The sequence below is a fragment of the Gallinula chloropus genome (genome assembly GCF_964237585.1).
Source record: "Gallinula chloropus genome assembly, chromosome: Z".
NCBI classification, from domain to species: Eukaryota; Metazoa; Chordata; class Aves; order Gruiformes; family Rallidae; genus Gallinula; species Gallinula chloropus.
Window position 1 is genome coordinate 75,756,075 of NC_140089.1, and position 25,700 is coordinate 75,781,774.

General features: G+C 38.2%; 1 protein-coding gene across 2 annotated transcripts in view; it reads right to left on the reverse strand.

Annotated features, from left to right (window-relative positions):
* WDR70 (WD repeat domain 70) overlaps positions 1 to 25,700 on the reverse strand; it is a 154,455-nt gene that overhangs the window by 9,851 nt on the left and 118,904 nt on the right. The window contains exons 12-16 of one of the 2 annotated variants that reach the window (XM_084278657.1): positions 23,487 to 23,571; positions 21,659 to 21,797; positions 4,050 to 4,150; positions 2,508 to 2,587; positions 2,335 to 2,411 (exon numbers count right to left, since the gene is read on the reverse strand). In XM_084278657.1, the coding sequence (XP_084134783.1) occupies positions 2,401 to 2,411; positions 2,508 to 2,587; positions 4,050 to 4,150; positions 21,659 to 21,797; positions 23,487 to 23,571 (416 nt within the window). In that variant the 3' untranslated portion in view covers positions 2,335 to 2,400. Of the gene's footprint in view, positions 1 to 2,334; positions 2,412 to 2,507; positions 2,588 to 4,049; positions 4,151 to 21,658; positions 21,798 to 23,486; positions 23,572 to 25,700 lie in introns of those variants that run through there. The other variant, XM_084278656.1, reaches the window with a different exon arrangement.

Sequence of the window (25,700 nt, forward strand, 5' to 3'; positions counted from 1 at the left end):
ACTTTGTTTCTACAGCTTTCTAATAACTCTAAGAGTACGATAAAACCCTAGATACATTATTTGATCTGAAAGAGAGAGGGAAAGATTCCCCTCACCAATCCAAAATGTGAAGTTTCTGCACATGAAGTCACAATCATGTTCTTTTTTTAAATTATGAGATCAACCAAGGTTGGATGAATACCTGTAACTGAGAAACTCTGGCTAAATTATCAGGATTTAAAACTTCTATCTCCTCATAAACCTGCCACAGTCTGTTCAATCACAGTAATGGATTTGGTCCACTCAGACAAAAGACGCATTTGTCAGCAACAGAGAAACACCAAATTAAGGAACATGGTTTTCTTGTGATGATGTTTAGCTCTCACATTCAGGTGTGCCGCCTGCTGCTGTCACCCAAAATGTGGGAAACGGTTGGTGTCAACACAACCCAAGAAAGAGAAAAAGCAACCAAGCAATCCTTAAATGCAGGAGCACCATCTGTATACTGAATAAAAACCTGACTGCAGCATCCAGGGACGGATCAGTTTGACTTTTCAGCTTATGTCTGCAAGACTGCTCAGTATATTAGGCTGAGTGAAGTCACAGCCAGGTGACACAACAGTAGATCTTCAGGAATAAATGTTTAGGTCTTCATGAAATGTAGATTTCATGAAGGATGAAACGCCAGGGACAAACTGCTGGCAAGCTCTGAGGTTGTGTAGTTTGCATAGAGCATCTGAGGTGACTAATGCACAGATCCAAGCTTTTGCCATTTGTGGAGTCAAGGTTGTCTAAGGGAAACCCAAACTGCATATTCCCGTGTTTTAAAAGTAACACCTAATCCCTCAAAACAACATTCCTGAATTTTAAATACCCATTACAGGCAACCCTGAGATTAAAAGCAGCTAGAAGTCCAAAGAAAGAAAAATAAGGAGGGGGAAAACAAAAGATAATGAGGAGGAAAAAAGGGTTAGTTCACTTTGCAAAAAGACTTCTGAGATCTTCTGTTGCTTCCAGTTCTATGTGTAAGTTTAAGAGACAGACAACTAACCCCTAAAATATTATCTAAATATGTAAAAAAATACACAATTCACAAAGCCACTCCTCACAACATTTTTCTGCATTGTTTTATATGGAAGTAACCTTATTTAGTTTCAAAAATCACATGTAAGAAACAGTTAAACAGCTATAACTCTGTGATAAAACTCTAAAACAGCATAATTGGGACCCAAATCTTTGAATGGCATTTATAAACACCATTTGAGTACAAAAGTTCCAATAGATTTTAAGCAGAAATTGACGGGTTTTTTAAACCACAAAAGCTCTTTACAAGTATGAACAGTAAGCACAGTACACACAAAGTATTTAGATAATAGACCATGTGCTGATATAGTCAAAGCTGTAGTAAGGATGGATCATGAAGAACATCCAAAGGTGATAAACATCCCTGATCCTAGTCAGCTGTTTTTACTCACTGCTACCCAAAAACTGGAGTTGGACATCTGCAGCAGTGAGGTAAGCAGGAGGCAGTTCTGGCTGGAAAGTACCTGACATGGGAACCCAGAGCCAAAGTGCCTTGATGGTCCATCCTGGTTAATAACTACTCAGACCTTCCCAGTTTAAACTTTTTGTTTGTTTGTTTGTTTATTATGCTGCCAAACACTTTGTTCTACAGAAATGGTTTTTAGCTACTTCTAAGACCAAGACTACTGGAAAAACAAAGCTGAATCCGAACACATGGAACTGGAAGAGGAAAAAGAGAAGCAGGACAGCACAATTGTGTGACTGCTCTCATTTCACATGAGGAAACACTATATAGGGTAATGCTAATGCAGAGGGCCAAAAATCTCTCCGGTGATTTCTGTGTATCCTTGTAAAATCTGCCCTTTGGAAACCTGCTAAACATTTTATAGTAACATTGGTAACTATTTCTCTTGCATCAATGAACCTTAATATGAGCACAAAGTCTTCTACAAGTATAACCATAAGGCTATGGAGATATCTAATCTATTTTAAGTCCCAAATAACTCTGAGTAAGTTCTAAAATTTGAGAAGTCACTTGGAATTTATTCAGGACCTATCTCCAATGTCTGATTTTGTCACTGGTACTATTAATGTTCCCAAGTGGTAAACCACTTCCTAAACCCATTTACACTCACTCTCAATTTAGTTAAGCAAAACTTAAAAAAAAAAAAAAAAAAAGAAAAAAAGAAAGCAAGCTCAAAAATTTTGGAGGTTAGGTTTTTTTTGTTGTATTTTTCTACTTGCTATTAATGCAGCTGTCCTTTTAGGCTTTCAGGTTCAGAATCTAGAACCATTATTAACCACTTTACAGGGCACAGGGAATATATATACCTTTCTGGTTGTGCAAGGCTACAAAAACTTCACAAGAAGCATCAGCACCACACCAATGCCCAATGCTTAATGGAAGACTGAAACGTATCAGAGGGGAAATCACAAAGTTAAATGATACGCAAATAACTTCAAGCCTGAGAAAGAGCTAAGGATGCTACTACAATATTTCTTACGTGTTATAATGTAATCCTGTGTCAAAGTCTCTGCTTGTCTCTCTTTTCGTTTTGTTTTGACCACGCATAATTTTGCTCCCCTAGGAGGAAACACATAGCCGTTCAAGCTTGTCTGTTTATACCAAAGAGAAACCATTTCTTATTCAAGATATAGTCTCAACAGAATTATACAGCACTTTAAATATTCATGAACATGTGTATCTCTGCCTGTCCATGCACATGTGAAGGAGGGTGGAGAGATTAGTGTTTCTGCTACAGAGCCGTTTATGTGACATACGGAAATAAGGGTGGAAGATTCATTTCACACTTCATTTATCCACAGCACTTGTAGTGCACACACAGAAAGCACTCTCCAAACATGGGCAACAATCTGCTCCTTGTTCTCAGGTTCCTAAGCAGCAGAGGTAGCAGTTATCTAACCAGAGCCGTCTGTAACAGTGCAGCAGGAAGACTGCATAAGACTGGCTGCAGCAAAGGGGCATTTTCCTCCTCATGGTAAGTACTAGGAAACAAACCCAGAGCAAAACCGGATGAGGGCTCCTGTGACCTGTGCCTAGGAGGCTCAGGCTGCCCTCTGGAGAGAGGTCCAAGCAATGATGACCAACTCTCGTGTTTTCTAAATTGACAAAGACGAGAAAAGTAACACTGATTTCTGATAATCTTGTTAACTAGAGTTTATCTTCACATCTAAGTGTCCAGGTCACAGTAAGTATGCAGAAACTGTGAACTGTAAAACAGTAAGTTTTTGGATGCCAGTGAAACAAAGATGAGAGCATATATGGGAAGAACATCTTATTCATACACCACTCAGCACAGATGAAGTGTATGTTTCCCTCCTGCTGACAGGAAGGAAGCATGCCCCAGTCCTCCAGCCAATCCAGATGGTAAAAGCAAATCACTTGCAAAAGAAGTACTGATAGAATAGTTAAATCCTTCACTTTTCATTCCAGGCTGACAAGTCACCTTCTAATGAATCACTACCACCTTTCCATTAGTTGTACAGACATCTAATCACACAGGGGGTACGTTGGGGGGTGAGGGGGAAAACCAGCAGAAAGATGGGAATGTGTTTCTTTGGTTCACCCCTTCTTCAATTAGGTCTCCCCACAATACTTTACAGACATTGAGTTAATGCTGCTAAACAACATTTTTGTTTCGGAAAAAAAAGCAGACATTAAAAAAATTTCTAAATAAAATCAATATCCTTTTCAGTAACTTCCAAGAGATTAGACAAAAGGCTGCCTATTTTTACTGCAAATTTCACGCAATTAAAAAATGAAAGTGTTTGTAAATTCAGGTACAACAGCCAGCATATGACACTATGGGAAGTCCAGAGGAAAACGCGCCTCTTTTTAAACATGAAGGAGCTTTGGGTTTGTTTTTTTTTACTTCTACTGTTACTAAATAAGCAAAATTCTGAAAAAAAAAAACCCCTACGAAAGCAGTTTTTCTCATTTCTTACTAGAGTTACAGAACCACAGAATCAGGCTAAATTTGAGAGGGAAAAAAAGAAGTTCTTAATCATTAACCGTAACTACATACCTCTGGCTTCTGACTGGATCATAGTACACTTTGGCTAAACCATTTCCAGTACCAACCATGATCTGGTTCAGCTTGGGATGCCAAAGGCAACGCACAACACTCTGAAATAGAGAAGCATATGGAGTTAGTTGGTAATTCATCTAGATCTCAGAATTAATATTCATATTGTCAAATAGTAGATCAAAGTTACACTCAGTAGGAAAAAGCTTACGAACATGAATGAATATGTGAATATATGAATGAATAAAAGTTCTTCTCCAGAGCAGAACATAAACTAGAACGAGTGACAGCACATGGATCCAGGGAGAAAAGGAAGTACAAATTTGTGGCAGTGTGATGAGTAGTGGTTTCCACAGGCTAAATGCTCCAGGGTCTTCATGGGCATAATGGAAATGGAAAGTTAAAGGGGGATTTGAAGGAGAACAATGAAGCGCTTCAGATATAGCAATACAGGCCTTCATGACTTCTGCATTTTTAATTCTTCCACCCTGTTCTTTATCTGTTTTTCCCTTCTTCTCACACAGTGCTGACCTTTCACTTGCTGACTGCAGAAATGGAAGAGTAACTAATTTTCACTCTCGGGTCTTTCTTCCTCACAACACCCAGAAGAACTTGGTATTTGAAGTCAATGTCTCACAGCTCTGTCACCCTTCTGGTCAGCAGAGAAACTACTTTTCAGACATTAAGAGTATTGTTCATTTATACACACAACATGGCTCTCTGTGTGACTTTGAATCTCCATGTGATTACTGTATTCATTCCGATTCAGCAGGACATCACAGAAACCCTGTAAGACTCAAGCTTCTGGCTGGAGAGAGCCAAAGAAGTGGGCAGAGTCTGCCATGAAGGACAACACATCCTAACGCAAACATAAAATCTGCACGTGCGTCTGACAAACTGCAGGGAAAAAGTATCAAGTTTTGAAAGACAGGAACCCTTTAGAGGGATACCATCCAAGGCTGAAGACAGGGCTTAGCAGTGTTTGTGTTACCTATGTAACAGATACATCCAGAGCTAGCTGGGTGTATCACCCTGTTAGAATTTCACTGAACAATGCTTGATCTTCTAGTCATTTTCTTCCCCCAAACTTATTACTTCTCCCTCCTCAAAACCCGGGAATAGACTCTTCTTAAAGTGAATTAATCATTCAGTATTCTACTACTATCACCCATCAGTCACTAAAATATCTATATATGGTTCTTGGGGTTCTTTTATGTATCACAGTACATGAAATTCACAAAACAGGAACCAATAATGTCCTACCAAGATAAACACAGCAAAGTGAAAATATAATTAAAGGTGTAATATAGCCCTATAACTTGGGATATTAGAGCCATCTAATCAGGAAAACGACAGTTCGTTATGTATCAGCTTTAGTGACTTCTGAAACACTTCCTAATTCATGTTCCATAATTTAAAAAAAATGGGATCTGGACCAAACCAGAAATAAAAACGTGTTATGAAGCACATAAGGTAAAAACTACTGAAAAAATTCTGAAGCCCATTCAGTCACCATGAATCAGGACTTCATTTTACAATAGCTCTTCTGAGCTATTTCTCTCCTTGGGAGTTTACATGAATCAACTGATCATTCTTTAAAAGATTCCTCTGGCAAAAACCCTCTTTCTAAACAGATATACATAAACCATTATATGTTCCCATTTACTTACAGATACCAATAAACCTGGCTTTCTTACTACAAGACAGCTAAAGGACAACAATCTTTTTACAGGGAACTTTGAAGCACAAAGTAAGATTCTGATGATGCATTGTATGCTCACGATCCCTGCCACAAGCAACTACAATAACAAGCAAAGAGTTGTTAATAAGTTGTTGGATTTAAGTAAGAGACATACATACTGTTAGGTAATGCTAAAAATGCTATGGTAACTCTAAAACACACATAGGTAATAACATGTATTGAAGGTCAAAGGTGGGTGGCCTTTTCTTTCATTAATATTTATTGCATGTGTTTAGCCAGCCTTTTTAAACTTCGTAGTTAATGTGGTTCTCCACTTTCTACTGTCAAGTAAATGTATTTTATAGCATGGTACTGGATACCAGCCAACAAAAACAAAGCCTGAGACAGTGTGGCTCAGCACTGATGGGGATTGCTAAGTTTCTAACTTGTCAAACATCCACAGCACACTTAAAACCACCATGGCACGTGCTCTAAAGCAGGCAAAAGAAACTGACTTTAAATGCAGCCCTATAAATCTCCTGAAACCGTAAAATGTCCCCAGAATATAATTTGTTAAAGACTAAACAAATACAAGCTCTGAACAGGCAAGTAATTTTATTAATCCACTGGCATATAAACCTATTTTATAAGAAATACTAAAAACTACTTATGCAGACTTTCTGATTATTGTAGAAATGGGGAATGATTTAAAAAGACCAAAACGCTGACTTTTAAAACTAAATCTTAGTATTTTTTCCCCAATCATATAACTCTATAGAAGCAAAAATTCTGGACAACTGCACAACAAAAGGATTGAGACTAGGTCTAATAATGGGAGTGAGGGAGAAAGGAGAATTTTTATCATTCAAAATTAATTAATTCTTAAAGAATTATCCTTCAATGTCTCTAATTTCCTACTGTTTACACTCAGAACAACTCAGGTAGATACTTTACCACTGGAAATACTAAACATTAAATTCCAGCTCAAAGGTCCTACCTCACAGTTCTCAAGGCAAATAAAAGTGTTAATAGCAGGAAAGTAAGTGTTTTCCTGGCTTGGCCCACATATGCACAGAGGTAGATAGCTACCTGCTGATACTGAATTCTACAAGATTATGGAACAGTTGTAGCTCGAAGTGAAATCTGGAGATCACCTAATTCAACCAATCTGCTCCAAGTGTGGTCAACCACTACAGGTAGCTCAGGACATTACCCAGTTTGAGTATTTCCAAGAATGGATACTCCACAGCCTCTCTGGGCAACCTATTTCAATCTATGACCATTCCCACAATAAAAAAACCAACCAAACCACCACACCTCCCCCCACCCCCACCCCCCCGCCCCAATTTTCTTATGTTTAAGCGGACTTTCCTTGAATTCGTTTTGTGCCTACTGCCTCTTGTCCTGTCACTGGGTACCACTGATCTTCGCTTTATCTGCTTCACCTGCCTGTCCCCCTTCAAGTGCATCAGATCACAGTATCCTCCAAGATGAGCAATGCTAGCTCTCAGTCTTTCCTTCTGTGCCAGATACTCCAAGCCTTTCATCACCTTTGCAGTTGTTCATGGGACTCACTCCAGTACGTACATCACTCTTTGTACTAGGAGATCAGAACAGGACCCAGCACTACAAATGTGTCTCACCAGGGCTGTACCATAGAGAGAAATAATGGCCTTCCTCAACCTGCTGGCAATGCTCTTCTGCCTGATGCAAGTGCACACAGGCTTCCAGCTCCCACTTTCTAGTTCTCTGAGATGGAAAGGATATTTGCCATTCCACAATGACTTTTTAAGAATAACATTTTTCATGTTAAAGTTCTACCCTTACTTCAGTTTTAATTGCTCCTGAAACAGGAGCTCAGGCTGGAAGGAATAACCTCATGAGTTAAGGGCTAACTGCACTCTCTCGCTCCACTTACCAAGGTGGCTTCATGCTTGGTAACAAAAGTAAAAGATCAGGGAATTAAACCATCTAGCGTTGCTTTATAGAAACCTAGGACAAAAGACATGACTAACTCCAAGTACTGACTGTAAGGAAATCCTGAGGATGACAGTTTCAAGTCTCAGAAAATACAAACACCAGAATAAGCATAAAAAGCATCAGTTAACTAATTCTGGATTCAAAGATTCAACACAGAAACACTCTCTTTCTTGTAACAATTAAAGCTGAAACAAGTTAAATCTATGTAGACTTTCAAATAAGTAAAAAGATTCCAGGTCATAGCTTTTCAAATAGAAAAAAAAAATGTCTTATTATAACAAAAAAGAATGATAAAATCCGTAATGTATCATCAAATACATTTTTTCAACATTTGAAAAATGGATTTCTGCAATGGCTGGATATTTTGGACAGCGTATGTTTGGAGCATGAAGTCCTGGAAGCCTGTCATAAAAATCCTGAAAATAATTTAATCAGTTAAAAGCTGTTTGGTACTTCTGCTGTTGCAAAAGCATTAAGTTCTTCAAATGAAATCAATCTGAAAAGCCTTTGGCAATGTCTATTGCACATAGACACACAGTAGCCTGCATTGGGAAACACTGAGAGAACATTGTGAAAATATTTTCGTGAAGTCAGGCAGAGTGTCGAGGTTTAACCCCAGTTGGCAGCCGAGCCCCACACAGCCGCTCGCTCTCTCCACCCTGCAGTGGGATGGGGGTGAAAATCAGAAGAGTAGAAGTAAGAAAACTCATGGGTTGAGATAAATACAGTTGAACAGGTAAAGCAAATGCCACACACTCAAGCAAAGCAAGACAAGGGATTCATTCCCCACTTCCCATGGGCAGGCAGGTGTTCAGCCATCCCCAGGAAAGCAGGGCTCCATCATGCCTAATGGTGACTTGGGAAGACAAACACAGTCACTCTGAATGTGTGCCCCCCCCCCCCCCCTTCCTCCTTCCACAGCCCCCCTATATGCTGAGCATGACACCATATGATGTAGGATATCCCATGAGTCAGCTGTCCCAGCTGTGTCCTCCTCTCCCAACTCCTTGTGCCTTCCCAGCCTACTTGCTGGTGGGGTTGTTGTGAGGAGCAGAAAAGGCCTTGGCTCTGTGTGAGCGCTGCTCAGCAGGAACAGAACCACCTCTGTCTTATCAACACTGTTTTCAGCACAAATCCCAAGCACAGCCTCATACCAGCTACAATAAAGAAAATCAACTCTAGCTAAGACAAATCCAGTACATTTTCCACCTCTTATTCCATAGCATTTATGTTCAGGTCTCACACTATCTAATACATGCTCATTAACCACCACAACCCTTTGCATCCTTTGATACAACACACAGATAGCATTCCCTGAGTCCACAGGGCAACAGTTTAAAAAAAAATAGTGCGTTATCAATGTTATTCTCAAACTAAATCCAAAACAAACCAACTCTTAGAAAGAAAATTAACTTTCTTAGCTGAAAGTAGTATACAGGGAAAACAAAAAATTTTAGCAGAAAAACATTAAACCACTCCAAATTTACCTTCCTCACTGTGAAAGAGATTAGAACAGATTCAGTGGGTGTTATTGATAGCAGGCTATTGTAATTATTTTCAGGTAACAGACTGTCAAGTAGTAGTGACTTAAACTGTAAGTCAATTAAAAATGATCTACATAATTTTAAAGTCATCATTTTTTGCAATCTGAATGAAATCATTTATCTTCCCAAACAACTGGCAAATAAAGTAAGATCATATTAGTGATCATTCTTGAAACTGGTGAAATCTTTTTCTAATGTAGCTATACTGTTATTTTAAATATAATATAGGAATTAACCAAATAATATGTAATTTTTACATTATTTTCCAGTTTTAGAAAATTTTACCTATAGTAATTTAAAAGCTTAGTAATATGTGGTAATCTTAAATCACAAAACTCATAAATATGTAGAAAGGTGGCAGGGTAAAGCGATGATATCACTATTCTCTGGTGTATTCTCCCACCTGCATTTCTTCTGAGACATGTGCAGTCCCAGCTCATATGCTGTTCTGGGGTGGTTCATAAGTAGTCTCAGCCCCCATAGTCCGTTCACAACTGTGTGCTTCCCTTCATAGCATATAGGCAGAGCTGTTGCTTCAAGTAAACAATAAACTATGCCAAATAATTTTTCTGTTAGGTTTCTCCATCTGGGTTAACTCAGGAGGCAACTACACACATGGCTTTGCTGGTACTATGCACGTAGTAGTGCTCCAACGGGATTTATCAGCAGTGCCTCTAACTGAGAAACCAAAGCCTGAAAAAACTCTCTGTAACACAGAGTGGGACATTTATTCTGGCCTAGAAATATGTGTAACAGGCAAAGTGAAGAATAGCCAAAGCAGATTTCTCAGCAAGCAAAAGCTAATTACCTCAACTGAAACTGTCCAGAGCACTTGGGTAACACCCTGACAGGAGTAAACAATGCAGAGAGGGCATTTTACAAGGTCAGCAAGAAAAGATTAAAATGATTTGTGGCATAGGAATGGAAAATTTACCCCTAAGATGAAACCACAAAGCAAGTGAGGTCACAAAACTACAGACTGATGTCAAGGATTGAAAGAATTCTCCTGGATCTTTGTTTTATAAAGATGGTTCAAGACTGCAGCAGCTAAGGTAAAATTCCGTTCCCTGGACTACATTTCAAGCAAAGCCATTCAGTTTTACAGCATGGATAAAGTGGATCCAGGATGAAGTGCGCAGTCTCAGGGGTGTCAGTCCAGGTTGGAGGCAGGAAGGAAAGGGAAGGTTAATAAATTCTAGTAAAAGGGACTACGATGGGTTAGAGCTGTTTCACATTGGGAAAAAGGACTGGCAGAAATTATTAGGTTGTAAGAAGCTTCGGAGGGGATACTCAACAGAAAACAGATAAAGCATATTAAGAAACAAAGTGAGCAAATACAGCAAATATTCCTGGTTCCTACATCTTGTAGATTATATACAGCCTTCACATAAATGTTAATTCTTAAAATATTTTCTGCCACATTCTAGTGCCTGAGAAGTCACTTAATGTCACTAATAGCTTTTGAATCCACTAAAATGTAAGGTTCCTGGTTATGTAACAAAATAAGGAAAACATATATAAAGAATGTCTCTAGAAAGTACTATTCACTGCTATCCTCTTTCACTCTGCTGCAACAGAGATAGGGAAAATTCAGGTTTCCCTCCATCACTGTCTTCCTGTATTCTTACACTAGCATTTAACATGTCTGTGAACTGAAGCATCAAGTTTGTATTTCTTGCATTGCAGTTGAAACTTTAACTGACATCCAACAACATGTAGCTACCTTTATATCTACACAAACCCCAGTCTTTTGCTGTTAGCAAAATTTTATTAAAAGGCTATGTAGGCATGTATACCTATACTGATCTAATGGAATATGGAGGTTATAATTTGCTGCAACACTGGCACAATAGCAAGTTTTATAATTTAAAAAAAATCAATTCAAGGGCTTTAATATTTTTAGCATAAATAGGAATCACCATGCACCTCTGCAGCACTAGGTCAATAGGGCTGTATTCTTTCCTTGCTACTGCAAAATGAAAAGTAAATTAGAGGGGACATATTTTACAATGATGTTTTGATTTCTTTTCCCTCCTTCAGGAGATCATACTGCTTTTCAATCAGGCATTGTTTTCTTTGGAAACTACCCCTTCTCCCTAAAGACAGTTAAGTTTTAAGGTTAAAGACCATGCATTTGCCTTCAAAAATGAACACTTCATGTGAAGTATATTTTCAGGCAACACATGATAATGTACCAGCTTCTTCAAGTTCATTACTAAAGCTCCTCCTGTCACATAAGGAAGAAGAAAGAAAAACACACTTCCGTATCGGTTATACACTGCCAGAATAAACCTTCTCAATTTTTCCTTCTCTTCACTTCAGGTACAGGCTTTCACTCTTCTCAGAGTTCTCAACTCACAGCCTGCTTATAACATTTGCTCCAAAATGCCAGAATTGATTATTCAATTATCTGCAGCCATCAGACTTTTAGGTGAAGTTCACTAAATTAGTGTCTGCTCCCACGGCTATTAGTGAAAACTCCTTAAATGGAAATGCAGACAAGCAAACCTGGTAAATGGAGAAGATGCACCTATCTACTTCCACACCTACAAAAGACCATTCTGAGAGGGTGGAAATCTCTATTGGATGGTGCTTTCATAAAGCAAATGTTTGTACTGTCTCTGTGGTGAGCATGCAACAACAGTGCACTTGTAACCTGGAAAAAGCAAAAGTGTTTCCGTAGCAAATTGCCACTAGAAAAGAATACTGCTAATTTCAGATAAATTGAAAATGGAAAGGGAACATGCTAATCCTAGGCTTTCACACATCTCTTAACTGTTGAAGCAAGAATTCATGGGGTTTTGATATCAAAAGTTATGCATTGTCTCCTGCTTTGATGTTGGCACAGTCAGAGCACAAGAAGTGAAATGCCCCGGTACTTTAGCAGGACAGAATAAACATGAGTGGAAGGAAGCGAGGATCTTAGGTGGGACTTGACTCATCTTAAGATGTCTACACCTCTAATATTTAAAGCTCTACACTTTAAGTGCCTACAAACTTTCAACTCCCTTTGCAGTAAAGGAGAGAAGTATTTTACAGTGGCCTTCATCTAACCTGTTTTAGCAATCTATTTTAGGATGAGATAAAAATCACAGTCTGGATGTGTTTATTTTTCTCTGTTGATTAGAACAGGAGCCTAGGGTGACTGGATCAGCCGCAGACATCTATATTTGGTCAGGTGAATCTCTGCAGCCTACAATGGCCAAAATAACTATGCAAGAAAAATAGAAAACTATCAAGGATCTATATTACACCATGTTGTGCTACTTACATTAAACTCTTCAGTTCAAGGATAAAGGATTCTGGAAGCCAAATTAAATACCTCTGGTGCAGAAAGAATACAGCAGATACAAACTCTTAAAAATGTCCAACAATTCCTTAGAATCTTAGTTTGAAAGATCAGGGATAGCTCTGGAGATACTGAAACACTGAATGGGGATAAAAAGAGAAATAAACACAGCCTATGTTCACCCTTATTGCTTGCCCCCTTCCTACACTGCAATCTAATAAATACTTCCTTCAGAATCTGTTCTGAAATTATACAATAAAAAGAAGACAGCAAGAGCTGCTGCTCTAAGAAAATATTTTCTGTTAGGAAAAGAAAAACTTAAACAAACTTTGTTTCCTATGTGCAAGCCTTGCTTCAGTAGCCATGACGGTATGTGATGTGTTCTGTTTGAACAGTGCTGCTCAGATTCGCTGCACTTGGCTGCCCAGCCAGCCAGATAAGCAGCATGTCAGCACGGAAGACAGGGAACACGTAAAATGACATTCTGACAATGGTCATGGACTCTGTCAGGACAGGTCACCACAGAAGTGGCCAGATGGCGCTTTTCTGACTGAACTGAGTATTTATCTTAAGTGTAACTTATACAAATTCCAATATTGCTGAAAAAAAATCTGAGTTTGGCAAAATCAGTGGAAATACGTGTGAAACTAGTTTATTTAACACATCTATTCTGCCTTTTCTCCTATAGCCCCCCCCCCCAATATATATTCATGGTGAAGAACAGCTTGTGCAATGCAGTATCTTTTAAACATGTAGGTGCAAAAACATAATTAAGTAACATGACTTAGGAAAACTAACGGTTATTAGTATATTTCTTAAAGAAACAGTATTCACCTTTCAAATCAAAATTACCTGTTACCTAAGCCTATAGTTATATTACATTATCCTTCTTTTTGAGAGGGATAAGCTTGTGTTGGAGTGAGGATTCAAATCTCAGTATGCCTTCCAGCTTAATCTTCTATACTTCAAGAACTTGCACAATTAGTAATACATCTTTCCAGAACCGAAGGGAAATGTACAAAGTTACTTCAGAACAAAAGAACTGTATTTCAAGGCCTTTCTATGCTTTTAAATAAAACACTCATATTTTAGAATGTTAAGGGCTAAAGGCAACTTCCCACTACCACAAAATCTTCCAATGGCTGTTCGCTATCCCTGTTTGGCTACTGTTGCTTTTAAACAATTTCTGCAGTTACAAAACGTACTAAAGCAGCCACTCTCAAGCTTTTCCATTTTATAATGAAGGTGTGGCACCATTTAGAAAATGCAGATACTTAGGCTGCTGTACAGGGGATACAAATCCAGTCTTCATACAAACCTTCAGAAACTCAGGAAAAAGGACAGTTTATGACCTTTGAAGATTAGGCAGGCAAATCTGAAGGACTACAAGGATGTCATGAGGTTATGCAGGGAGAAAATCAGAGGGGCCAAAGCCCAACAGGAAACTTGCTACTGCAATACAACAGTAACAATGTTTTAATGAGTACATTAGCAACAAAAGGGCTAAGGAGAATCACCATCCTTTATCAGACTTAGGGGAAAACATAGTGGCAAAGGACAACAAGGAATAGGCTGAGGTATTCCATGCCTTCTTTGCCTCAATCTTTAGCAGTTAAGACCAGTTGTTCTCAAGGTACCCAGTTCCCTGAGCTGGAAGAGAGAGACTGGGACCAGAATGAACTCCCCATAATCCAAGAGGAAATGGTGAGTCACCTGCTACACAAGCCTATGGAGCTGGATAGGATCTACCCCAGGGTACCGAGGGAGCTGGCAGAAGTCCTCACCAAGCAACTTTCCATCATTCATCAGCAGTCCTGGCTGAGGTTAGAAAATACAATGTCCATCCACAAGAAAGGATGAAAGGAGGTTCCAGGGAAGTACACACCTATCAGTCTGACCTTGGTGCAGGGGAAAGTTTACGTACTGCTTGACTAACCTGATCTTCTATGACAAGCTGACCTACTTAGTGGATGAGGGAAAAGCTGTGGATGTTTACCTAGACTTTAGTAAAGCCTTTGACATCACTGCCCACAGAAGTTTCCTGGAGAAATGTCTACTCATGGCCTGGATGGGCATATTTTTCAGTAGCTAAAGAAATGTCTGGATGGACAGATGGAAAGAATTATGTTGAACGGAGTTAAAACTAGTCAGTGGCTGGTTACAGGTGGTGTTCCCCAGGGCCTAGTGCTGGGGCAGTTCTATTTCTACATAACAATCAATGATCATTAATAATGATGGTTTACACGCAGAACAGAAAGTGAATACCAACAAATGTTAGCATAGTAAGAATCATAGAATCACAGAACAGGGTTGGAAGGGACCCCAAAGCCCATCTAGTCCCAACCCCCTGCCATGGGCAAGGACACCCTCCACTAGCCCATTTTCCCAATGCCCCATCCAACCTGGCCTTGAACACTGACAGGAAGGGGGCAGCCACAGCTTCTCTGGGCAGCCTGTGTCAGGCCCTCACCACCGCAACAGGGATGACTTTCTTCCTGAGATCTAATTTAAATCTACCTTCCTTCATCTTAAGCCCATTAAACTCCCTGGTAAAGAGTCCTCCTTCATCCTTCCTACAGGTCCCTTCAGCTACTGGAAGGCTGCTCAAAGGTCTCCATAGATCTTCTCTTCTCCAGGCTGAACAATCCTGTCTCAGCCTGTCTATTGGAGGTGATCCAGCCATCTGGTCATAAGGATCATAAGGAAAGGCTTTTACATAGTTAGGTCCTTCCTTCTCCTACAGTCACCTTGATTTCTCTGTATGAAACATCAGCTACATTAAACATCTGCTTCCCTCCAAGAACAACAGAAGTTCTGCCTTAAGAATCGTAGAAACATAATGCTGCTCAGAAACAACGTTAATACCCTCTGCACACTCTGTAATATCTTCTTGCTTGTGTTTTAGAGCAAAGTGTTGATCCAAAAGCCAACAACTTGGCTTGCCATGCTGCTGTATATGGGAAAGGCTGATCTGCCTCTTGGATGCACCCACTAAACAGAGGAGGGGCAAAAAAATTCATAGATTAACTCTTAAAAAACTGTTGTATTTTTAGTCCAAAGATCAAAGAACAGGTTTAGAACTATGCCATTTCAAAATGCTCAACAAATTCTATCAGTTTGTTTCTACTTCGCTTCTTCTTTTGAGCAAAAAGATAGCTAACAGGCTTGTTGATACTATGGACACTCTGATTTAAAAAGAGGCTGCTCAACCAATAAAAATACACTAATATTATATTAAAATTCCACTTTAACCCCCAAATGCAAAAATCTTCAGGATTGAGATTCGCCTGGAGCTCTTCTAAGAGCCAACTACAATAAATAAGGTGGAAGGTTAGGGAATATCTAGAATGAAGTGACCTGCTATCATTAGATTTAAAATACTCATGAGAATACAGTAGTAAAGGAAACAACACTAATGTTTTTCCCTTATGAAACATGACTTGGAAAACATGTAGAAACATTCAATAGAAAAGGGACTAGAAAGGGATGAAAATTACAATTTTCTATGTAGAAACCAGAAACATCCGAAAACCGTTTTCAGAGACTAATAATTTAAAGCAGAATCTCAATACAGAACATATGGATAGCAATGCTGTATTACTTACCTTTCAAGGTAGAACTATAAAATATATTCTTAGAAGTGAATTGGGCCACTGAACAGCACTTTCCTTTTTGATGAAAGTGACTAAGTCAAGGTGTCAAACTGTTTTACTGGTAATTTGTACAGTAGGGCATTGTCAAGCACCTGCTCTGTTAAAATTAAAGCCACACTTTCATCACGGTATATTGCAGAACCAAGGCAGACAGCCTTCACATACTCACCCCACTCCCCGTTACAGTGAGGAAACCTGCACAGTTTATTTCTCTCACATGCCTCAAACCTCTAGTGACAGGTCCCTAAAACAAAGTACATGCTAACTTCCCACGAAGGGAAGGGTGACATTGTCTTAAAATATATGAAAGAAAAGAACAAAAAATGACAAGTTACCTCACTATAAAACAAAACACGTTCCTGTGATTCACCTTTTATACTATTTTTTTTAAACTGTAATGAGGAAATTTCTGACCAAAAATTTCTGGACCTTAAAATACTGTATTTACTTCCTTTTTGTGGAAACTGGATTCTCCTTTCAAATAAAATAAATGGCTTTAAAAAAAACCCCAGAAGTAGCATAATGATCTCTTCCAGAAGTTAAAAGAATTTATTTTTCTTAAATTTAAAAGCTTTAAATCTTAGTGAAATGGCCCACAGTGGAAAAGCCCTTTACTATATTACTGCACCTTATAAATAGTAAATGATAGCGTTTGAGGTCAAGGAAAGAAATACTGCAATCCTATATCAACCGTGCATAAAGGATGTTGGAAGTTTCATATTCCTTATTCCTTCTTTCCTTTTCACTCTTCAATCTAAAAAGAATCTTTATTTATAACTTGTCTCAGAAGACCTTCCTGAAACATCCCTCAGAGGTATTTTCAGAAGTATTTAATAATTTAACTTTTGCTTATATTTGAGAAACTAAGAACATATTGAAGAATCCTCCCAACAGAAACAGGTTTCCCATAACAACCATAAATCTGATTGTCGTTATCTACAAAAACCTGCAGGATATTTTTAAAACTCACATATCTCCTATGATAGTGTACACAATCTCATAATCTTGGCTCATTTTTAAACTAAATTACTGCTTATATTTTCATATAAAATAGTAATTTTTGTGATTGTACAATTTTTTTTCTCCTTCTTCTTTCCTCTTTTTTCAGTGCCCACTCTTGCTTGGCAGTAACGGGATGTACTACTTCTTTCCATATGGGGAAACTGACTGCTCTACTGCTGCCAAAATCAATCTTGTCGGTAGTAAGGATAACTACTGGGTGATCTGTTTGAACTAGCCAAATGAATGATAGACATGTGAGAACGATTCAAGTGGCTATCCAAAGTTATCTTAAATTAAACTGACACTGGAGGAAATACTTTGTACCCAGCCCTGCTTCCCATACACTAGGTATTTATAACTGGTTCCCATGAAGATCTCATACTTGCATAACCAAACCAAAAACATGGAATAAAGCCTCCCTGACTTGCATCTGACAACAAAAGACCCCTCCCATTCCAGAAAGAGAATGAAGATGCCAACATCTAATACGATGTGACCTCATTCCAAAGCAAGTCTTCCTTCCTTTCTTACTAACTGAGGAAAGAGAAATGGCCTTTAAGTATCACTGCATACACTCTGTACTGCACAGCAGGATTTTTAAAGCTTGGTTCTGGTTTAAAGGAGAGGAATGCTGTACAGTTTGGCATATATAGCTATGGTGACAGTACAAAGCCCTCATAATTTCCAATCACACCTGTATACACGGAACCAGAGTAGGACTGAAATACTGCATCCAGAGCAGCAGCTTCCATATGAGAGTGGTAGATGCTCAAATGTATGCATTTTGATCTAAATTGCACTAAGTAAATGATTCTGCCAGTAACCTGCAACATGGATAATTTCACTCCTTTAAAATCACGGAAGAAAAATCCACTGAGTGCTATGAACTGTAATATCCCTGTGTCTGCATTAAGACATCTCAAAGTCACAGATTACTAGAGGGAAAACAGGATAGTCAGAAAAGCATCACTGTGTATTTGACCTGTTCACACCTCCTCCAGCTGCACACTGCTACTGGCCAGAGAAAGCCTGTGGTCTGCGCCACTTCCAACATTTATTTTGTTCTTCTTCAAAAAGTGTTGCTATTTATCCAAGAAGCTTAAGTTCTACAGAAGTCCCAATGGCTGTGCGGCAGGATGGCATTCGATAACAGACACAACAATATGGTCACTGGCTTAGCCACAGGTTGTAACAGAAAGAAAAAAAAGAAAAAAAGACTGCTGTGTGAAGTGAAAAGCAAATTAATATTCTATACCCAGCCACAAGAGCAGAGACTAATCACTCTGTTAGCCCATTAGTAAAAGCACAACGTTTCACTTCAGCAGCTCTGAAACAGTAATGGGTTTCCCGTGAAAACTTGAAAGAAAAGGTGAAAAAAAGGTTTGTGTGGTATGATAGAAAGGAATGTCAGACACAGCTTTGGTCAAACATTCCCATTAAATATTTTCCCATTATCCCCTAGGTTCATTCACAGGCCAATTGCACTGGCTATTTACCAAGAAGGTTTAAGATAATATTTACTGCTCTTTAATGTTTTTCAATTTTCTAAACTTACCGACATTTCCTTTAAAAAACCCTTGTGAAATTAAGAGAGTAACACATTAATAGTTTGTGTTTTCATTTTGTTACTCTGATTATGATAGTTCTACCACTAAACTAGTATTGCTCTCTGAAGGTCTTATTCTTTTTATTTTATACTTGAAATAAATGACTAATGATGCCCTTTTTCTTTAGCAATTTGGACTAAATCCAACTGAAATCACTGAAAATATTTTCATGAGGAATGAGAGCCAATCAAGGTCTTTGCAGAGATAGATGTTGGCATGTTTGTGCTCTTACGAGACACGTAAGCACGGTGTCATTTCTTCTAATGCCTACAAAACCCAAAACCAGAAAGACTGAAATTACATATTTAAGTACTAGGTAACATATAAAGGGTAAAGAACTACAATATTTAGTTACAGAAGACAAACTGAAGAACTAAAACAACTGTACGTGATCATCTTTAACTATCTGCACGTTTGAAAGAGTATAAGGAAAAAAGGGAAGTAGGAAAGTAGTCCATACAAAGCAAGTAATAACCACACTCCTGAAAAAATACTTTGATAACCAACACACAAGATATTAAACTACTGATTTATAGCCAATAGTCTTTCCAGCAAACAGCATGTACTGTTCCTAGAATACAAAAGCTAGATAGCTTCTTGAAAATTAATTTCTTTTCAGCATGCCTTTATGCACTTATATTTCACCAAACACTGCAATTTGAGAAGAACAAGAAAAAAACACTAATGAAAAGTCCGGAAGATGCAAACAATAGAAAGGTCTTGAAAAAGTATAATGCTTCTCTCTCATAATACCATATGCCTGACTGTGTTTTTCCTAGATGTGTAGAGTTGAAGCTGGAAGCTAGACAGACTGTTTGTAGAAGTATTATTAGTGCTGAGTCACTGAAAATTATGTCATAAGATCAGCATTTGTAACTACCAATTCTTCACCAATTATTTCCATCCTTTCATTTGATCCATTCTATGCAAAGCAGGGGAAGATGGTCTTAAATTTTATTACTACAAATGAAGAAAAACAGCAGCACTAAAACTCTATAGACTAAAGTAATTTGCTACAATCTTAAAAAGTACCATATAAGTATCAGCACCTATGTAAATTTATAGTATAAAATTATGAACCTGCTGAGATTTGTACACATACATAAAATTTTACTACATGAGTGGCCCCAGTGAAGTGACTTATTGACCCCTAATTTTGTTTTTCAAACCATTTCCTACTGTTGGTTCTCAACTCTATGTCTCATTTGCATTCTGAAGCAGAACAACAGAAATTTACCTCTAAATTCTGAGAGAAACTCACACGAAAACAATCTTTCTTGGACTTCCCTACAGCATTATTTATCCTAGCAGGCAAACAAACCCTTTATTTCAGAGAAGCAAATGAAAGTTTTATTTCCCTTGAACACACAACAGGCAGTTTAGTGAGCACCAACTCTCACTATTTAATTTATTCTGTACACAGAGATGCCCCCTTGCAGTCTTAAAGCCCAGCTGAAGTTTCTGTACATTGTTACTGACTTCACCACCACTAAATGGAGATGCCATCATGATCACATCCAGACACTTAGCTCTAAGAAATCCAAATTCATTGTGAATGGACTTGCTAATCTTTTTTGTTTCCTGTGCCCAAGAACAGAAGATCTACAAGCAATCTAAAACTTGCACTTTATCTTATGTATTCCTTTTCTCTGTCATGAATTTTCAGAGGAGCTACTGAAGCATGCAAGTTTTGTCACAGAAAAGGGTCATAAATACTTGGTTATACCACTTGTATCAGAAAATAAAAATCCACTAGAAGTCCTCATGACTTTAGTTGATGTTTGGTATGTTCCACAACAGGAAAATTTAAGTCTAATTAATGCTGTATCTCGAGACATTCTTTAGTACTACATAAAACTTCACCTGTATTTACAATTCATGTTTAAAATAAAATCAGGTTTTTTTCTCCTAAAAACCCAATACAACCCATATGCTTTCTGCTTTGACACAAATTCTTCATTTTTAATTTGCAAGACTGCTGCCATAATAATTACGGGTATAACAAATTAATCTGTAAGCTGTCTTTACCTGAAGATGCATTAGAGAGAAAATGGGATTTGAAAAGTAAATACAAATGTAAATTCTGTATAAATGATCTCCAGCACAAGGGGTTTTGATATACTGTGCTAGGAAAGACTGCTGTGCTGGGGTAAGAAAACTATAAAAGGACAAAACAATATCCTGAAACAAAGCTGCTATCTAACTGCAACTAATAGTACTTATGCCCATGTTGCCATACGTAAGCAAAGGCAATTCTGTTTGAGTTTCTCCCTGTCCTGCTTGTTACAATCTATAAGATTACTTGTGAATATCCCAAGAGTGTAATAAGCTTTTTCCAAGTTTTTCCTTCCATACAATGGAACAGACAGGCAGTTCAAGCCATGCACAAACTCTTTGGTATTACAGATTCACAATATTACTGGTGAGGACTGTATTTTTGCTGGGGAGATCCCTAATCATGCCTTCTTTTTGCCATGAGCGTTGCCTTTGTACAAGCTGAAGTTAGGACCTTTGTCACAATATAGTATTTCAACATGGTAACTGGTGGAGCACAAAGCATAAGCAGCTGAGAATTTTAGGATTCGTGTCTCACTTCACAGATTTAAGACAGTTCACAGAAATCCATGAAAAACGCAATGGCAAAATCAAAGCAGGGACCTCCTAGAGCTGAAACATCTTATCCCAAGATCTTATTTCATTTTAAAATTGAAAGGACGACAGCAGCCATCTACGTGGTCTACTGCAGCAGTGTAAGTAGGTAATTACCCAGCATAGAGGTGTAAGAGGTAAAAAAGTATATGTGTATGATTAGATTAATACAAATAACTGGCAAAATAAAACCGAAACACATACCGCGTCTGTAACTTCTATCTCGTAGCACTTCTGAAAATTTTCCCGGTAGAAGAAGAAAAGCTTCCCACAGCCATCACCTTTCCTAACAGAAGTGCCTGTGACAAGTACTTTATCATCTGGGCTGAAACAACAATCTGTCCTGTTGAAGAAAACAAATCATCATACTGGGCAAATCAATAATTAGTGTTTAGGGAATTTACATATAAAATATACTCCTTAAAAGTAATCCTTTCTATTTCTTAATTCTTTCAAGACAAAGCTTAAAAAAAACCCTTCTTTCAGCCGTCATCTCTTAGTATAGTTATCACACACAGTTCACATGTGCAATTACAGCTGTGCACAGAATGTGCAAAACTGGCAGATCCAATAACAATCCTTCTCCCAACAAAATTCTCCTCCACTCAAAAGTCTTGTAAACTTTTCAACATGAGAAACAAAGAAAATATTTTCAAATCTGGTTATCATCATTAAGTGAAAAAAAAAATCAATCATGAAATCTGGTTTTGCTGATGAAATATTTTTCAATGATACAAGGCAGCGTGTTTATACAGTGATCAAAAATGCTTGTTTGTTTACTTCAAATTGAAGTCAGGATTCAGCTGTCCATAACCTGCCTTTCTATGTTATAAATTGTCTTTAGATGTGGACTTCACTGTGCTACAACTATATAAATGCAAGTAACAGCAATAAAAATATATTTAGCACTATGCAGTATAATACAGTACTTCAGTACTAAAGGAACAGTCACCAGCACTTCCAACATCATAACCTCATGCACCTTCATGTTATGTCTACTTTTCATTCCATTTATTAATCACAGACCAAGTAAGAATGAGGGTTACTTCTGTATCTCATTACACAAACACAAGCCAATGAACTGGCCTCCTCCAGGCTGCTAATCTAGTTAGACATAAGACACATGACACTCAAAACTGGCATGAACCAAGCAAAGCTAGCTGTGAAATACCACATTTCTTTTAAAGAAATGGGAAGTCATAAAATAGCTAAGAATCCTCAGTTAAACAGTCCTCTCCATGCAGTCTTTTCTGTTACTGTCCTGGTTTCAGCTCGGATGGAGTTAATTTTCTTTCTAGGAGCTGGTATAATGCTGGGTTTTGGATTCAGTATGAGAACACTGTTGGTAACACACATTGAGGTTTCAGTTGTTGCTGGGTGGTTGCAGTGCCTGCACTATGTCAGGGACCTTTGAGCTTTCCTCACACTGCCAGGGGAGGAAGAAGCTGGGAGAGCACAGCCAGGACGGCTGACCCAGCCTGGACAGAGGGTCATTTCCTACCACAGCACACTGTGCTCTGGATACAACTGGGGAAGTAAGCCAGGAGTTGGGACTGCTGCTCAGAAACAGGCTAGCCACCAGGTAGTCTCTCTCATCCACGTGTGGTTAGCAATTGCATTTGCTTATATCACTCACTATACTACTACTGTTATTAATATTAATTAAATAACAGCAACAGCAATTTTTATTTCACTATTGCTATTATTCTATTACCAGTATGATTATTATTACTACTTCTGCCATTATTATTACTACTATTATTCTCTACTTTTGTTAGCCTATTAAACTGTCTTTATCTCAACCCACTGGTTCTTATTTTACATTCTACTCCCCATCCCCTTTGGCATGAGGGACTGGTGAGCCTCGGTGTAGTGCTTGGCTACTGGCCGGGGTTAAACCATGACACCACACCTCCTGAACTCATGAGAACTTCCCAATCTCATGAGAACTGAGAACAACTCCAGCAGACTCCTTCCCATTCAACACACTTGCCACTACTTCTACCAGCTGGAATAAATTAAGAGTACTTACATTGGAAAGAAGCTGGGCAGTCCTTCTGCTGAATTAAGAGGCTTTTTAAATTGTCTAATATCCCATATCTTTAAGGTATCATCTCCTGTGAAACAAAATGGACAAAGGTTATGAATAAAGAATTTAAATATGTTTAGAAAATTTCATTCTCTAATCCAGACTCAAAAAAGAACAGAATTATACCACAGAATCTTTCAAAATAGAGGCGGCTTGGGAGGCTTTTCTGTCCCTAAATGACTGTGAAAGTGCAAGGATGAGAAGTTCCACCTGCTACACTCCAGCAGATCTGAATCTTCTCCTCAGCGGCTCAACTACATCATGGCAATCCCGCCTACTGAGAAGCACTATCCACAGTGGAATGAGATTCTCAAAACATTTATTTATCCTATGTTTGTGAGAGTTAGTGAGTTGCTACTGCAGTGAATTTAACTTTAAGATATAAAGTAAGTTAATGTGTTACCATGGATGGTCTAGATCAAAAACTAATCAAGTTTTATGTGTCTGTTTTCTACCAGCACTGAAAAAAAGATCAGCAAGAGTGTAAGACACATGAAGCCTTCCCTCTTCTTTAGCAGGCAAACAGCCACAAACAGCAATCTTGGTATGGAAGACAAGCCCTGGAATCAGAAAACCTTGGGGAAGGGGGAGAAGGGAAGTAAATGAACCCATGCTTGCTACAGCAAAAGCTTATTACACCCCTCCACACCAACTTTAGCCATAAAAACCAAAATCGAGGTTACATGAAGACATTTATAGCAATTTTCATCTGAGGTTCATAAACATGGTGTGACTGTAGGCCAGTAAAAGTCAGGCTGTTTATTCCTTTTTGAAAAGTTATGACATATTAACAGAGATTAATTAGTTATTCTCCAAGAGATCTACATCTCCGCTTATCATCCCTCTGGGATACATCTTTCCAGCATGAGATGAGCTACAGCATTTCAGTTTTGAAGAACCTCATTCAGGCACCTTGCATTTGACATCAGTGCCTCAGTGCTTTCAAGGGTGAAAAGAAGGACTTTCAAACAACAATTCTCTTCAAAAATACCCAGAGATTAATTTTAGACAAAAAGTTAGAAAATCTTCCTGACCTAGGAGGAAAAGGAGGTGAACGACTGGCAATCTACAAACTTGTTTCCTTCTAAAGCACAAACCTTGCAGGGAACTAATTTTGTTGTTTAATTTTGTGGATTCATAGCCTTTGAGATAAAGAGCTTAAAGGCGGCCTTGGAAATAAAATGTTTTTTAAAAAAATTAATGTGTTGTAACAAAACAAAACAAAACTCAAGGCCAACAGAACCCTTCACAGGGAAAGCAGTAATGTGTGGCCTCGTACATCATGTATGTTTATATTAAAGACTAGGATAACTCCTTACTACAAAATATTTTTAAGAAGTGGACAACTTAAATAAATGATGTCTAGAGCAGAGTATATTTCTGTTCACTGGGAAGTTAAAAAATGACAAGAAAGAAAAATGTCAAGTCCCAATTTTCAGAATATCTGTTTTCTTATTGTTTCCCAGTAGGCTCCATCCCAAGCACTTCAAAGCATTTGGTCTTGTAATATGAACACTCCCTTTTCCCTCCCAACCCCAACAAAAAAAAAAAAAGCATTTATTGGTGAGATGTTATATCTAAAGCACCAGCACTTTATAAATGTATGCAAAGGATAGTAGTTGGCCACTCTGCAAGTCTCCTGGATAGGGACAGATCTAAGGCTAGCAGCCAAGGCTGCTCTGTTCCCAGTGGAATGAACCTTGACATGATCTTCAAGCTGTAGTCCTGCCAGGTTTTAGCAGAAGAGATGCAGTCAGACATTTCATACAGCTCTTCTGGTAACAAGAAATTGTAATCTGCTGATTCAAAAAATCTGAAGTCTCTAGAAGCACTCCAAAAGTTGTATTTGATTTCAAATCAACACTGTCTTACCATAATTATTTGGAAAAGAAGATATGCTGGTAGAATGCCTGAGATAGTGCTGTGAAGCTCTTATGCTTGCTAGGAATTTCCTCAAATTCACCATTTTGAATTATTTTTTATTCTTTGGAAATAGAGTACTGGTTCCTGATTCTAATATGCAACTGGAGTTGAAATCACTGTCACTAAGACAGATTTTTTTTCTAGTAGCATCCTTCTACTGATGCTTAAGGGACTTCTTTACAAGAGCTGCACTAGTACTGATCTACTTTTAATTACTTCTCACATGGACAAAAA